This window comes from Amblyraja radiata, chromosome 6 (genome assembly GCF_010909765.2).
Source record: "Amblyraja radiata isolate CabotCenter1 chromosome 6, sAmbRad1.1.pri, whole genome shotgun sequence".
Classification (NCBI taxonomy): Eukaryota; Metazoa; Chordata; class Chondrichthyes; order Rajiformes; family Rajidae; genus Amblyraja; species Amblyraja radiata.
In genome coordinates, this window is record NC_045961.1 from 38361475 (window position 1) to 38377712 (window position 16238).

At 40.2% G+C, this 16238-nt stretch overlaps 1 protein-coding gene across 10 annotated transcripts in view; it reads left to right on the top strand.

Moving 5' to 3' along the window:
* Positions 1–16238, top strand: part of tenm4 (teneurin transmembrane protein 4) — a 549066-nt gene that overhangs the window by 458004 nt on the left and 74824 nt on the right. For all 10 annotated transcript variants that reach the window (XM_033022541.1, XM_033022543.1, XM_033022544.1 and 7 more), the window contains 4 exons: positions 5047–5166; positions 7169–7430; positions 9146–9413; positions 15469–15612. In XM_033022541.1, coding sequence (XP_032878432.1) covers positions 5047–5166; positions 7169–7430; positions 9146–9413; positions 15469–15612 — 794 coding nt within the window. The remainder of the gene's footprint in view (positions 1–5046; positions 5167–7168; positions 7431–9145; positions 9414–15468; positions 15613–16238) is intronic.

A 16238-nucleotide genomic window follows, 5' to 3' on the forward strand; every position in this document is an offset into this window, starting at 1 on the left:
TTATAAATTCAACTAAACATTTTTTCTTCCTATCTGCAACATGATTCATTACATGCAATATTTAATATTTCTCCAATCATCACCTTAATGTAATTTTCCAAGGATGTTGCATGGGTTGAAAGCCTTGAGCTATCAGGAGAGATCAGATAATCTGGGGCTGTTTTCCCTGGGGTAAAAGGCTGAGAGATGATATGTCTAAAATCAGGAAAGGCTGAGATAGGTGTGATATCCAGTCTGTTTCTCATGGTTGGGGTGTCTAAAGCTAGATGGCAGAGGCTTAAGGTGAGAGAGAGAAGGATTAAAGACAATTCTGAGGGGTAACATTTTCACACAGAGTAGTTGGAATACGTTGCAGAGGAAGTGGTGAGGACTGGAATAGTAACAATATATTAAGAGGTATCTTGACAGGTACTTGAATGAATATGGAATCAATATAGCTGGTGGGATTAGAAGTTAGACATGACAGCCGGCATAATCACGGTGGGTCAAAGAGCCTGTTTCTATGCAGTACCATGGACTGTACACCATGACTATAATAATTTACAGAACTACAAACACATTAAATGCAGTATAGTTTTTGCAAGTCTTAATGGAAACATCTGATAACTTTAGTAACGATGTCATTTATATTTTAACATTTTGATTATTCAGTGAAAATCGAGTCAGCAGAACATCAATTACGCACAATAAAAAAACAGGATTTATGGCAGAGAAAGCTAAGTTGAGTGGAAAGAAATTGCACATTTTCTTCACAGATAACATTATGTAAATATTTGGAAGAATTGGCGGCAGGTGGATCCTTTGCAGTTGTATTAGCTTGTTTGCAATGTAATTGCTTTTAGCCAAGGTCTCCTGAAGGAAAATTCTGACTAAATTAGCATTAACTTGTGTTCCCAGGGACTTGGTATATTGTGAGAAGTTGATCTTGCCTCCAGTAAGGACAAGTTACCCTGCAGTAGGCCAGATGCTTGCAAGACAATGTTAATTGTTTTTTGAATGGGGCAAATGTATCTGCCAAGGGAGTTAGCAATTTGCAGATCTAATTGAGCAAAGGCATGGAGACACTGCTGTGGGCTACAGCACTGAAAATGTTTGCTGAAGCAATAATTTATGCCAGAATTGACAGAAGCTAAACTTAAATATTACACACTGTTGATTATCATGCCATTTATAAACTCTTTAGGGACTTGTTTTAAGTAAATGTAAGATTGGTTGGTAACTCCTGTGGCAGTGGTAGTGGCAAGCAAGGTTAGTTTAAAGTTTTTGAAGGCGAATGGAAATTAAGCCAACTTAAGTAAGGATTTCAGCAACGTCTGCAAGTTGCTTTAAGAAAGTTTGTCTCGGTTGTGAATTGTCCAGTTCAATTTGCATGATTCATAGACACATTGGGCAATAGGCCCAATGATGGAAGCTCTGCAGCTAACCACACTGCCATGCAGCAAATATGCATTACAAATTATCTCCCATTGCAGCTTGTCATCCATATCAGTGATCTGGATGAGAATATACTAGGCATTATCAGAAAGTTTGCAGATGACACTAAAATAGCTAAAGTCGTAGCCAATGAAAATGGTTATCATGACCATTCCTTGGCCTACTTACCAGCGAGTGCTTAAAAAGACACAAAGTGCTGGAGTCACAGCGGGTTAGGCAGCATCTATGAAAAATGCAGATAGATGACGTTTTGAGTCAGGACCATTCTTTAGGCCAAAACATCACCTATCCACATTCTCCAAAGATGCCACCTAACCACTAACTTACTCCAGCATTTTGTGTTTTTTTGTATAAATCAGCATCTGCAGTTAATTGTATTTGCTGGACAGGTACTGAGATAGGAAAGACTGAGAGGGATACGGGCCTAATGCAGGCCAGTGGGATTAGCGTTGATAGGCTGCAAGGGTGAGGTGGGCAGAATGGGCCCATGTGTGTCTTACATTTCAATTTCTATGGTTCTTTGAAGTCTCTTTTGAAAAAGAGATACATTGCAGCATTTGAGAAGGAAAGAAAAGATGTAATGGGTGAATGAATTGAAAATGTGGCTACTTAAGGAAAGGGGAGACCAAAGAAAGTAATATCTCTAAATAAAGCTTCAAAAGGAAAAGAGGTAAAATCAGAGAACAGGCAAGGTCAGAATATTTCCTGTAAAAAAAAAATGGAACTGGAGTTAACTTATCCTCAGCGGTAAGTTATATATTAGAATTGATTCTATGCAATTAGATAATAAAGCACGCAGAGATAGAGATTACAATAAAAATGTAATTATGGATTTCTAAATGAAAGCTCTGTTTTAATCAATTTTACAGAATCTTTTGAAGAATAGCAAAAGCATTAGTCAAGGCAGTGCAGTGCTAGGCTAGAATGCAGCAACATTCAATCAAGTGTCACTCAAGAGATTTCTATTAAAATTAGAATGTACGAGTTAGATGTCAGGAGGCAAAATGCAGAAAGATTGTTGTTAAAAAGAATGCAAATGTTCAGCATTGTGAGAAGTTTCCAGACTGGCAGAAGGTCTCCTTCATTTATCTATGTTCATGCCACTGTTGTTTTCCATGGACGCTTATCATAACTCAAAATTGGAGGCATGCTATTGGAACTATGAGGAATCATACCAAAATGTGGGAAGACCAGCAGACTTTCATCAGGGAAAGACACATGTCAAACTAACTTTCCTGGCGCTTAAGCTAATAGAGTTCATTTGGTAGATGGAATAAGGTGATCTTGGGCTTGATCAACAGATCCAAGATCAAAAGGCTTGGATAGAGTGGATGTGGAGAGGATATTTCCACTATTGGGAGAGTCTAGGACCAGAGGTCATATCCTCAGAATTAAAGGATGTTCTTTTAGGAAGATGAGGAGGAATTTCTTTAGTCAGAGGGTAGTGAAACTGTGAAATTCTTTGCCACAGAAGGCTGTGGAGGCAAAGTCAATGGATATATTTAAGGCAGAGATGGATAGATTCTTGATTGGTACAGGTGTCAGAGGTTATGGGGAGAAGGCATGAGAATGGGGTTAGAAGGGCGAGATAGATCAGCCATGATTGAATGGTGGTGTATACTTGAAGGGCTGAATGGCCTAATTCTACTCCTATCACTTATGATCTTATGATTTCTTATACCTTTGATGGTAAGGATAGGAGTGTGGAGCAAAGTGAACCAGCAATCCAGATTCATACATCACTGAAAGCATTCCTGCAAGATGATGAAGTCAGAAAAGTATAAAACATTGAGCTTAGTTTTGTGAGAAAAGGCAGAAAGATGATCGTGTTTTAATTCAGAAGCTTGGTTAAACCACACTTGGTGTACGACATGCACAGCTGTTTTCCATGGTACAACAATTATATTGGCCTTGTGTGAACCAGCAGAAAAGATTAACATCAGAATTTAGCAAGCCATCAGCTGGGCTATGGTTGAAAATTAATATAACCAGTGACTTCATTTATGCAATGAAATAAGAAAGATAAAATGGGAATATGAAACAAATGATTCAACACTAACCTCTTTGAAAATACTATCTTCACATTTGTTGGTGCTGAATGATGTGACGTAAAGGCAATTAGGAGTGGGTGGTCCATGCCAGCCCTGGTGGTGACATCATTGTCCGATAAATGAACAGAATAAATACCATTACATTTTCTCCCAATAACATTTATAGAGATTACTTGCTCATTGTTTTAGAATAATAACTTGATTACATTATAAATTGGTTATAACCTGTTTATAACTTGAGACTCTTGAAAGGCGCCCATAAATAAAATTTATTATTATTATTATTATTATAACCTTTGTCCACTATCATAAAAGAACATATTTCACATTTTCTGCTCGTCTTGTACTCACAACTGGGTAGAATGCAAAATGCTGACTTCCAGATGGGAACAACCTCAGCGATGATTGACAAAGTTCACTAGCTCACTTTTACTTTTCCCTTTCATCGACACCACCGGCTCTTAGTTTGAGCGACAGCAGAAGTAATGACACTGCAGAACTGGTAACGTTTCAATGCAAAAGACCTTTTTCCAAACAGGTCTATGTATTTACTGAAAACAGGCTGCTAGTTTGTTAAGTAATACAACCTTGCATGCTCTCGTGCACTGAGAAGCATATGTTTCAATAAGATATCATTTTCTAGTTATTCAACATAAAGAACGACTGCTGAATCTGCTAATGAATGCTAAATTCAAACTCAAACTGCCTCAATAATTTGAAATTAGTTGTCTTCTATTATCAAGAAAATATTCATCAGTATTTTGGTAATGTCCTTACTGATGTCCTTCCATGCCATGTTATTTTCCTGCACAGTGACTGGGAAATATCCAGCGTAATACATTAGGTAGCATTGTATTGTCAGTTGATCTTGATGCAGTGAAAGGAAGTCAGGCAATATTCACCTTTGGATATGTGTAATGAATACCTGATACATATTAGCATCAAAGACCATCTAAAAATGATAAAGAAAAAATGTGAAAATGAACTACTTGTTTTTGCAAGGCATGTATGAAAGGCTGCAGTAAAGGACACCACAGTGGTGTAGCGGTAGAGCTGCTGCCTTACATTGCCAGAGACCCGGGTTCGACCCTGACTATGGGTGTTGTCTGTACAGAGTTTATATGTTCTCCCCGTGACCACGTGGGTTTTCTCCGGGTGCTCCGGTTTCCTCCCACACTCCAAAGATGTGCAGGTTTGTAGGTTAATTGGCTTCAGTAAAATTGTAAATTAACCCTCGGGTGTAGGATAGTGTTAATGTACGGGGTGATTGCGGGTTGGTGAGGGCTCGGTGGGCTGAAGGACCTGTTTCCGCGCTGTACCTCTAAAGTCTAAAGTAAATGTATCTGAGAAAGATTTAATGGTGTTTCCCTGGGAATTCTCTTTAACTAGTCACCATGTCTCCATCAAGGACAAATTTCCATAGGACAATGCTATCCGCAGGAGAATTTGGAGGACATCTGTTTTGTTCATAAATAGAACAGTCATAAATCATAACTTTGTAGTAATATATAGAATTGGTTGTTAATATTTGATTTCAATATGTTATTTTTGCTATTTATAGCCATTCCTGTGTGATACGAGGTCAAGTAGAAACAGCAGATGGCACCCCCTTGGTTGGTGTTAACATCAGCTTTGTCAACAAACCGCACTATGGTTTTACGATCAGCCGGCAGGATGGCAGGTACGAAGCTTTCTGTGGATATGTCTCTTGACTATATGAATGTTACAACAAAACCGCAAAATGTCCAGTGTGGTGTGTGATGTTTATGTTGCAACACTTCAAACAAAGACCCATATGAAAGGTTACTTGGAGTACAGCGTGCAGTTCTGCTCACCCCATTGCATGTAAGATGTGGAAGCTTTGGAGAGGGTGTAGAGGAGGGTTACCAAGGTGTTGCCTGGATTATATTGTTATCAGGGTGGTACAGTGGCACAGCGGTAGAGTTGCTGCCTTACTGGGCCAGAGAACCGGGTTTGATCCTGACTGCGGGTTCTGTCTGTACAGAGTTCGGACGTTCTTCCTGTGACAACGTGGGTTTTCCCTGGGTGCTTTGATTTTCTCCCACATTTCAAAGACATGCAGGTTTGTAAGTTAATTGGCTTTTGTATATTTGCCCTAGAGTGAAGGATAGTACAATTGTGCAGGTGATCATTGGTCATCGCAGAGTCGTTGGGCCAAAGAGCCTGTTTCCACACTTTATCTTGAAACTAAACTAAACTAAGCAACAGGGAGAGGTTGGATAGACTTGCATTATTTTCTCTGGAATGTCAGAGGTTGAGGGGAAACGATAGAACTATATACAATTATGAGAGGCGTTGAGAGGGCAGATGGTCAGAACCTTTTTCCCAGGATGGAAATGTCCAACACTAGAAGCATAGGTTTAAGACGAGAGGGGGAAAGTTTAATGAAGTTATGAGGGGCAAGCTTTTAACACAGAGAGTAGTGGGTCCCGGAAAACACTGGCCCAGGGTGATGGTGGGGACAAATAAGATAGTGGTAGCATTGGTGGAGATAGAATCAACGTTAGTGTCACCTCTTCCACAGACAACAATGGACCATTGTGGGCTCAACCTCTCCTTGGTCATCGGTGCGGCTCTGATTTGTTCTGAATCTTTTCATCTCCCTGATTCTCAGTCTGAAGAAGGGTCTCGACCTGAAACGTTACCTATTCCTTTTCTCCAGAGATGCTGCCTGACCCGCTGGGTTACTCCAGCATTTTATGTCCATCTTCAGTGTTCCTGACTGATGACCTTGCATCAGATCTGAGTAAGGTCAGAAATCAAGCGTGTAAAAATTGTAGAAATGCAGGATGAGGTGGAGGGAATAAATGGGATGTCTATGATAGGGTGGAGACCAAGTCATTGACACCAAGGGAGGTGGTGTGGCTGACTGAGAGTGGGCCAGCGGAAAAAAAAGAAAGCTGCCTTGTGCACTTCCAGCAACAGCAGAGATACTGTGAATGGCAAAAAAAAGCTTGAGAAAATTAAACTGAGATCTGTTGATATGCACATTATGCATATATTACACTATGTACAAGAGGCATGGCGAGCAACACCATGGGATGTCACTTTTTTTAAATTCAGTCTAAAGTTTGCAAAGCAATACCTTAAAAGATAAATGTTGCAGTAATTTTATGAAACTGCATTCTATGCTTGCGGTACATCATTCTGCAGCAAAATAAAATGTTGTTCTATATAGCATGTTAATACACGTGTGTAACTAGAATTAATTCGAGGTTGTGTGCCTCTTGATCAACAATCTTGACCTTTCCCTGGTGCATCTGTTCCAAGGTATAAGCTGTCAAGAAGTTGACAGATGCTGTTGTGGGTAATATTTCAACTTTGCGATTCCTGGCAGGTGACTCACTTGCCAGCAACATGGATCAGAAATTTATGCACATGCTTTGCATCTGTCCATTTGTCTGTCCATTTAAACTGATGGTTGGAAAATCATTTGCGTTGTGCAGCTGCACTTCTGGAGCCACAATAGTCCATTGTTGGCTGTGGAAGAGGTGACACTGACTTTGATTCTATTTCCACCAATGCACTTCTGGAGTGTGCAGCAACGATAATCCTCGCCAGGTGGCAGCGCAAAGTTGAAAAATTACACCTGTTGTGTTGTTTCATGTATAGAAGATCTTCTTTTGAAAACAAAATATCTTGTTCTGTCCTCCACATACTAGCTTTGATTTGATGACTAATGGAGGGGTTTCGGTCGCGATACAGTTTGAACGCTCTCCGTTCATCACTCAGGCGCATACACTCTGGCTGCCTTGGGACCGTTTCTTTGTCATGGACACTGTCATCATGAGGCATGAAGAGAATGAGATCCCCAGCTGTGACCTGAGCAACTTTGCTCGTCCCAACCCAATTGTCTCACCTGCACCATTGACGGCATTTGCAGGGTCATGCCCGGAGAAAGGTCCCATCATTCCTGAAATACAGGTACCATATCATTTCCTTATCTATTCCACCATTAACAATGATTCAATGTTACTTTATTGTCACATGTACCCAGGTGCAGTGAAATACTTTGTTTTTGCATACAATATGCAAAGAGTCGTCACGTATCTGGCACCGACAAATAAAACAGCACAATTAAAAAAACATTATAGTGTTTGCTAATTGCACTAGAGTGGTAATAATGTGAAAATATTTTTCATCACATTACAAAATGCATGGGTAACTGTAATGACTGGTGTTCCCGGTTCAAATCATTGCATGATTGGGGCAGAACAATCATTCAATAGTTCCTTTATTTTCATGTGCAGTGAAAATATTTTTTGCATACAGATCAGTGAGATTATAATCCATACATAAGTACAATAGCCGGTTAAGACGTAATGCAAAGAAACAGCCCACGGAGTCTATGTGCAATAGTCGCCAAGTTTTGGCACCATTTCACAGTCCCATCTGCAGCTGGCCATCAATGTCAGTTGCAGCCGCCTCCTCCTTCCGGTCGTCCCGTGAACAGTCGCCCTTCTCCTTGCCCGGCCCATCTTCAGCCTTTGTGCCCCCGGGAGAGTGAAGGTGCGGGTGGTAAGACCCCTCCGGTCTATCTTCGGTTTAAACCAGCATCTGCAGTTCTTCCCTCCACCTCCTTTATGGTATCCGTTCTTCAGGGACCAGGCTCTGCAGTTTCCATCTCCCAGTTCACGACGGACAAGCCAGGCCTGCTGTCAGGGTATGAGATGAGATACTCATGAGATTTTCCTTCCATGATGGATTTTAAAAACTGTTAATAAAATGAACTACGATCATAAAAAATCAAAAACTATCACCAAATCCTCTTTAACTCTCTGGATTTAATTAATCTATACAATTTAGAGGGATTCAATGACACAGTGGGCTGTTACTTATTCCTCCAGTGATAATGGGTGTCAAAGTCAGAGTTTATTGTTTATCTCTATTTGCTCCTGAAAAACTAGCAATGAGTTACATTCTTGAAGTGCTGCAGTCTATGTATTGGAAGAAGGTCTACTGTTCTGTTAGGGATCCAGGATTATTTTTTTGATCATAACGAAGGAATGGTGATGCATTTCCAGATCCAAGTAATATCGCTTTTGAGGAGAACATGGAGGTAACGGTGTTTCCATGCACTTGCTCGCTTTGTTCTACATGTGTGAAGTGCTCATTAAAAAAGCCTTGGCGAATTAATGCAGTGCATCTTGTAGATAATGAACCTTCCTCCATGTGGTACCAATATTGGAGGGATGAATTCATTAGTCAGAGGGTGGTGAATCTGTGGAATTATTTGTCACAGAATGCTGTAGAGGCCAAGTCAGTTGATATTTTTAAGGCAGTGATGGATAGATTCTTGATTAGTACGAGTGTCAGAGGTTATGGGGTTAGGAGGGAGAGATAGATCAGCCATGATTGAATGGCAGAGTAGACTTGATGGGTCGAATGGCCTAATTCTACTCCTATCACCTTATGAATTGTTAAAGTCATTGATTCCAATCATACACTGTTTGAAGAATCATAAACACAAGCTTATGTCCTCCCAGTTCAAGGGCCTTAGTGTTGGAGAAATAAGTTGCCTGGCTCTTCCAAACCTCAGCCTTTGTTCCTTGCTCAGTTCTCAAGCATTGTGTCAGAATGTCAACATTCTTTTCTCATTCATTATTTGCTACAGCTCTCTCTACCTTTTATATCCATAGGTTTTACGCGAGGAGATAAATATCCCAGGTAGCAAAATGAAGCTGAACTACATCAGCAGCTGCACGCCTGGCTATAAATCTGTCATGAGGATCAGTCTGACCCACCCCTCCATCCCCTTCAATCTAATGAAAGTCCATCTCCTGGTGGCTGTGGAAGGACGACTCTTCCAGAAATGGTTTCCTGCATCCCCTAATTTGTCTTATTACTTCATCTGGGACAAAACTGATGTCTACAGCCAGAAGGTTTATGGACTTTCAGAAGCATTTGGTAGGTTTCATTACATAACTAATGGTTTTTTTTGAAAGATAGACACAAAGTATTGGAGTAACTCAGCGAGTCAGACTGCATCTCCAGAGATGCTGCCAGACCCACTGAGTTGCTCCAGCATTTTGTGTCTATCTTTGGTATAAACCAGCATCTGAAGTTCTTTGTTACTACTCCTTTTTTTGGGTTATTATTATGGAATTATGGACACATACTCATTTGTATTTAAAAATATGCTCAAGCTGCAAGTTTGGTAAGAGGTAGGAATGAATGCTATATTCTCATCGCACCAATGAGATGCTCCTAAAATGATTGTGCAACCAAAACCTATGTAAAACCGGATGAAATGATACTGGAACAAGTGGGTTATCTCTATAGTTATCAATTTATAATAGTCATAGACTATTTCAGCAAGGAAACAGACCCTTCAACCCAACATCCATGCCAACAAAGATATCCCACATGCCCACTTTTGGCCATATCACTCTAAACCTTTCCTGCACATATAACTGTCCAAATGTTTTTTAAATGGTGTTATTGTACCTGCCTCAACCACTTCCCCTGGCAGCTCATTCCGGATAATCACCACCCTGTGAAAATGTTTTTGCTCAGGTTTCTATGAAATCTTTCTCCTCTCATTTTAAGCCTATGTCCTCTATTTCTTGATTCGCCAACCATGGGGAAAAAGACTGTGTGCATTCACCTTATCTTTCTATGCCCCTCATACACTTATATAAGATCACCCTCAGTCTCCAACACTCCAAGGAAAAAACCTTCTCCCGAAAAACTCAGTCTCTCAAGTCCTTGCAATATCCTTGTAAATTCTTATTGCAGTCTTTCCAGCTAAATGATATATTCCCTACAGCAGGGTGAACAATATTCTTCCTGAAGGTTTGTTGAGATATTGTTGAAAGGAAACACTCTGATTATAATTTCTTATTTATACACCACCTTTTGGACATTTTACAAATAATTTCCTACAGCTCTTTTGTGGTTGATGCGATTTTAATAATGATACCTTCACTCAGTTGGTAAAATAATGATCATTTAGCTCAGTAGTCAATTACTTCAAATGGGATATGAAATGTAATCATCTGAACTGAATAGCATCATGTTCATGCTGGAACTTAATCAGAAATTGGATTTTAACTTGGCGTTGAGTTATAACATTTATAAGGTGGAGTTAGTGAAAGATATGACTAGTTACTGTGTATATAAATATCACAGAGATTTGGCTTTTTCCAAGAAGTTGGAGCTCCCAAGATTCTTATAGCTATTGTGCTTTCAGAATTATTAATTTGGTGCCTTTGTTACAAATTGTAATTTTAATCTTGAAACTTAAGTTTCATGTGTATAGTCTGTGAAATTTGACCCTGGATCTTTTTCCAATATTTTCCTTCCGCAACGAGACCTCATGCCTCGTTGTGATAATAAATGTGTCCAAGGATGGGACTAAGAACCATAATTACTTCTTCACTATGATGAGGTGACAATGCTCAACTTAAAATGTGTGAAACATCTTCTTCCTGCAAACTTGAGTCTCCTTTCCATCAGGAATTACCATTGCATCAAAAATATTATTCACTCGTGAATTCAAAGAGAGAACTTCTGTATAAACTCCTAATGCTGGTAGGCAAACATTAATAGTGGGTTTTTAACAGTTACTCCTTTCAACCACAACTCAACACAAAAGGATGCTAATCTCAAAGGGTTGCAGCATAGTTACAGATAGAACACAACTCCAGATTCTGAATATATTGGTTTAGGATAGAATCTGTTGGCATTACAAAACTATAATCCTATAATCGATAATGTTTTATTATTAATGTTTAATGTTTTATGTGTAATTCCTAACTGTCACAGTATGTCATGTTGTGACTTGCAGGCGGAGCACCAAGGCAAATTCCTTGTATGTGAATACTTGGCCAATAAACGTATTCATTCATTCATTCACTATGTGCAAAGTTGGCACAAACCTACATTCTCTCAACTTTCAACTTTTAACTTGGTATTTGTAAATTAATTAGAGCCTCCCTTCAAAGCAGAAAGCAAGGAAATGTTGAGAACCCAGGAACTACTTATGCATTAATATTGGCATCAATAATTTCCCAGTAACTTTTCATTGTAGTCATTATGTAAATATTTTTTTTAATTGCCATAAGTCAGGCAAAATGGAATGCTTGGAGATGCAAGAGGTTCAACATTTATTTGTGGCCGAGAAGGAAAACAGGAAAGGATTTCTGGAGAAGGAATGTAGAAATTCAAGCCTGTCCAAGGATTAACTACAGGTGTCTTGTAGAATCAGACACTGTAGGTGAGCCAGGGATGGAAACAAAGTCAGCGCTCATGAAGACATTCATTTTCTGTGAACAGACGATGCACTCCTTTTTCAATCAACAAATAATGCAGAAAATGGCTTGTGGTTCAAGCCTCTCTGATTACTTCCGCTTGTGGAGATTTTCAAACCCTGAAAGAAATTCGGAATCAGTGAGCAAAATGTCACCCATCCCCTTTTCTCCAGAGATGCTGCCTGACCTGCTGAGCTACTCCTGCACTTTGTGTCTATCTTCAGCAAAAATCAAAAGGTCTCCTGAATCAGAGATATGTGGTTCCCTTACGGGATTTTGCCAACCAACTTGCCTCCTGATAGTGGCCATTTTGACAGCCAACAACCCTTGTCATACCTTCCTGAGTTAAACTCAAAACTGGGGAAGCTGGAATTGGGTTTGAGGTTAACATTTTTATTACCCATGGGTGTACAGATTTAAATTTACTAGTATTGAATACTGACACGTATATGCCTCGTTAACTATTTTTGTGTTAATGAAGTGCTTTACATGTTCAGTCACATACAGAGGAATTGATATTGTGAAAAGCATGTGCTAAACCTTGCTTCAAGAACAGCCTTTAATAGTTATTTGTTGAAAGGTGACCTTTATCCTCATGTCTGAGTCAAATTCACACTTGGATCTCCCAAGGTGAAAGGCTGGGTAGATATTGGTTTAATGCAGCATATGTTCCAATTACATCAAAGTGTTTTCCTGACGTTTTAATGGGTAAATTTACAAAATAAGTGATTAAATAGATTGGTAGGAATGGGTCTTTTCATAATTTATGGACAGATGACGTTTCAGGTCAGGGTCCTTCTTCTGATTGTTGGAGTAGGGGGTGGGGGGGGGAGAAAGCTGAAAAAGAGGGAGGAGTGGGCTCAGAATCTGGCAAATGATGGGTAGATACAAATGAGGTGGTTGATCGGTAGATGGGTAGAGATAGTGACAAGGTGAGAGGTAATGGCGAGTTCTCACGGTGCGACCTGAAGCAAGATGTCACCCGAGTGAAGGGGTCGTGGTCCAGCACGAGTTCCGCACGATAAAGTGTTCCCACGATAAAGAGTTCCCACGGTACTCGGCAATTCTGTCATTTGTGCGACTGACTTGTCCGTCTCCCGATCTTTCCCGTTAATCGTGAATGAACATCGTGGACTGTAGTGTAGTTAATCACGTGGCACAAATGATGTCACTTTTTTTTCACACGCTATATAAATATCCTCCGTTCGTAGAATTGTCTCATTTGCAGACATGCCTATACAAAGTTGGTTCGAGTACAGGCTGGTTGTTATTTTCATTGACGTGCTGTATGCATTAGCGCAACATGTGCATCGAAAACGCTTGTGTGAAGGCAGAAGGGTGAGATTAATTAAAAAGATAATTAAGAGGAAGTCTCACTGGGTTAAGCCCATGTTTCAACGGAGACCTCAATTAGGACAATATGAGCAACTGCTTAATGTGCTGTGCGAAGAGGATAAAAGTGCATTCAAAAACTTTGTCAGAATTTCACCCGAGCTCTTTAATGAGTTAAAGAATAATTTGGGACCTCATGCATAATTTATTTTATGGCTCTAAAAGGGATGATTCCCACTTCAAACGAAGAGGGTGTAAAAGCTGTCTGCCACTACTTTTACATTGCAGCTGCAGGGAACAGACAGACTTATAAGATAAATTAAAGGTGACTGCAAAAACAGCACTTTTACATCTGTAGCATTGTATGTTTTAAAATCATGGATAACATTAAATTGTTCTCCTGTACATAAACTAATATATTGTTATAGTTACTCACATGAGCACCGGGGATACTCAGCAGCCTTCGTCTCCAGCAGGTTGCGCTTTCTCTCCCTATTTCTATAATCCTCTCTGGATTTGTCATAGAGAATCTCATTGAATTGGTACCACTCCACCAGTTCACCCTCTTGTTCCCTGTTGAAGTTATATGGCTTTACCTTCTGCCACCTAACCTTTATGTTCTCGTCTGCTGAGAATATTGTGGAGGCAACAGCTACTGGGGAGGCAATCTCAAATACACCCTGATCACCCTCTCCCTGCTCCTAGGAGCCCACAGGCAGTGGTATCTCTGGCATCTCCTCTTGCCTCTCCACCTGTCTCGCTTGCTGAGTTTCCTCCTCATTTACCTGCATGGCTAAAAACTTTCCGACTTTCTTTGACCCCTTTCTTTGCGATTTTCTGAGAGGCATCTCTGCAAGTCTTACTGTGAAAAAGATTCTCAAACAATGACAATTAGGTGGGACGTCCTCGATGGACACATGGTCCATTGGCGATATTGAGACCACCTCTTTTACTCACCTTATGTCCCTTCTGTCAAGCTTCCGGGTTTACCGTTCGCAGGAGTTCCCACGGTATTCGCAAGTGTCATTACGGATATCGCACGGATATCGCACTGGCATCTGCGTCCATACAATGTTGCAACGCTGCTCAAGACACTCTTGGAGAAATTCAAAAATGTTTGAATTTTCTCCCGACCTTACCAAGTCACACGACTACCTGCCGTTAGCGCCACGGAGGTCCTCGGTGGTCCACGAATGCCGTACTGCTATCGCAGAAGGTTCCCACGATGTTAAATCTTGTTAGGTCTTGCTTCAGGTCGCACAATGAGAAAGCCCTTTAAAAAAGAGATAAATGGGTGTCAAGATAAGGAAAGAAGAGAAGGTTTGAATTGTAAAAAGGATTATTGGCGGAAGGGGTCAGGAAGAGAGGAAAGAGGGGGATTAAAGGGAAATATGGGACTCGGGGAAGGGAAGTGAGCAAACGGAGGAGGGGAAAGGAGCAGGGTGACTGCGGTGCTGGGAGATGAGACAAAACATGGTCCAGGCGAGCGTTTTGCCAAGTACTTGCATTCCGTCTGCCAAGGCCTGCTGGATCTCCCAGTTGCTAACCATTTCAACTCCCTTTCCCATTCCTTTTTAAACTTGGTCTTGTCCATTGCCAGAGAGTAAAGTGGAAGAACATCATCTCATATTCTACTTATGTATGCTTCCAACCCATGGTATGAACATTGAATGCTCCAATTTCATGTAATATTGCACGCCCTGCCTAATTCCTGTGTCTCTTTCAACCTATCACTTGCCACTTTGCCCCACCCCCACCTCTCTTTTCCAGCTTTCTCCTCCCTACACCATCAATCTGAAGATTTACATATTTAATATGTAAAAGAATATGTGATTGTGTTTATAGTTTGTTTGGTTGTTTGTTTGTTTGTCTTTTTGCACAAAGTCCGCGAGCATTGCCACTTTTCATTTCACTGCACATCTCGTATGTGTATGTGACGAATAAACTTGACTTGACTTGAACTGCCCCAACTCACAACGTCATCTGTCCATTCCCTCCACTGATGCTGTCTGACCTATTCCTACAGCACTTTTCTTTTTTTGCTAAAGAATTGGATATCTATAGTGTCTTATGTCTTCATAACTTGCTGTTTGTCAGTCAAGAAGCAAGAGTGTTTATTTCAAATATTGCACCAGAATGATAACATTCATACTTGCTGCAACCTTTCAGGCAAGTTAGATGCAACTACACCAAAAACAAATATACTATAAATTATTGATTATTCTATGAAAGCTGGAGCATGATAGTGCAAAAACCAAAATACATGGAGCACTGGTGGTATAAAGCCTGTTGTGATTCAGTGCTGAGATTTCGGATGTGTAGGGTGGTTTAAGAGCTTGATGGTTTTGTTTAACCTATATTCAATTGTGCCCTTGCAGTATCTGTGGGTTATGAATATGAATCATGTCCTGACCTGATACTCTGGGAGAAGCGTACTGCTATTGTGCAAGGCTATGAGATAGCTGCATCTCACCTGGGTGGATGGACCATAGACAAACATCATGCTCTCAACGTACAAAGCAGTAAGTGAATACATAGTACTCACTGCATTGGAAGAAAAGTCTCCTCTTTGTTCATTTAATAAGATTCATGTGAAATAAAACATAAAATGAAACATTTCAAATACGATATATCTGAAATAAAAAAGGCAAATATGTACATAGATCTGTCTCTGTCAAGCATAAAGTGAGAGGCTATCTTGTCAAAAATGAAGGTCTGAAGAAGGGTCTCGACCCGAAACGTTGCCTATTTCATTCGCTCCATAGATGCTGCCTCACTGCTGAGTTTCTCCAGCATTTTTGTCTACCTTCGATTTTCTAATATCTGCAGTTCCTTCTTAAACAACGGCTATGTTGTCAAGGTATTTTCTCTGGAAAGATCATTATAAACATTAAATGGTCTGATCTATGGACAGATGTTGGTGAAGCTCTTTTATTCCTGTTGATTTTATTTCTCTATTTTTAACCATAAAACAGGCTCATGTAAGGACAGATGTTTTGTTTAGCCCTCAGTTTTGGCGAAAGTGTGCAGCAATTGGGGGTGGTGTGATTCCACTCAGTGTCACTCTTCCACAATTTACCACTGAGAGAGAGTAAGGCTGAATGTTTGGGCAGGTGTCTGTCTCCCAGTGATAGATCCGTATCAACCC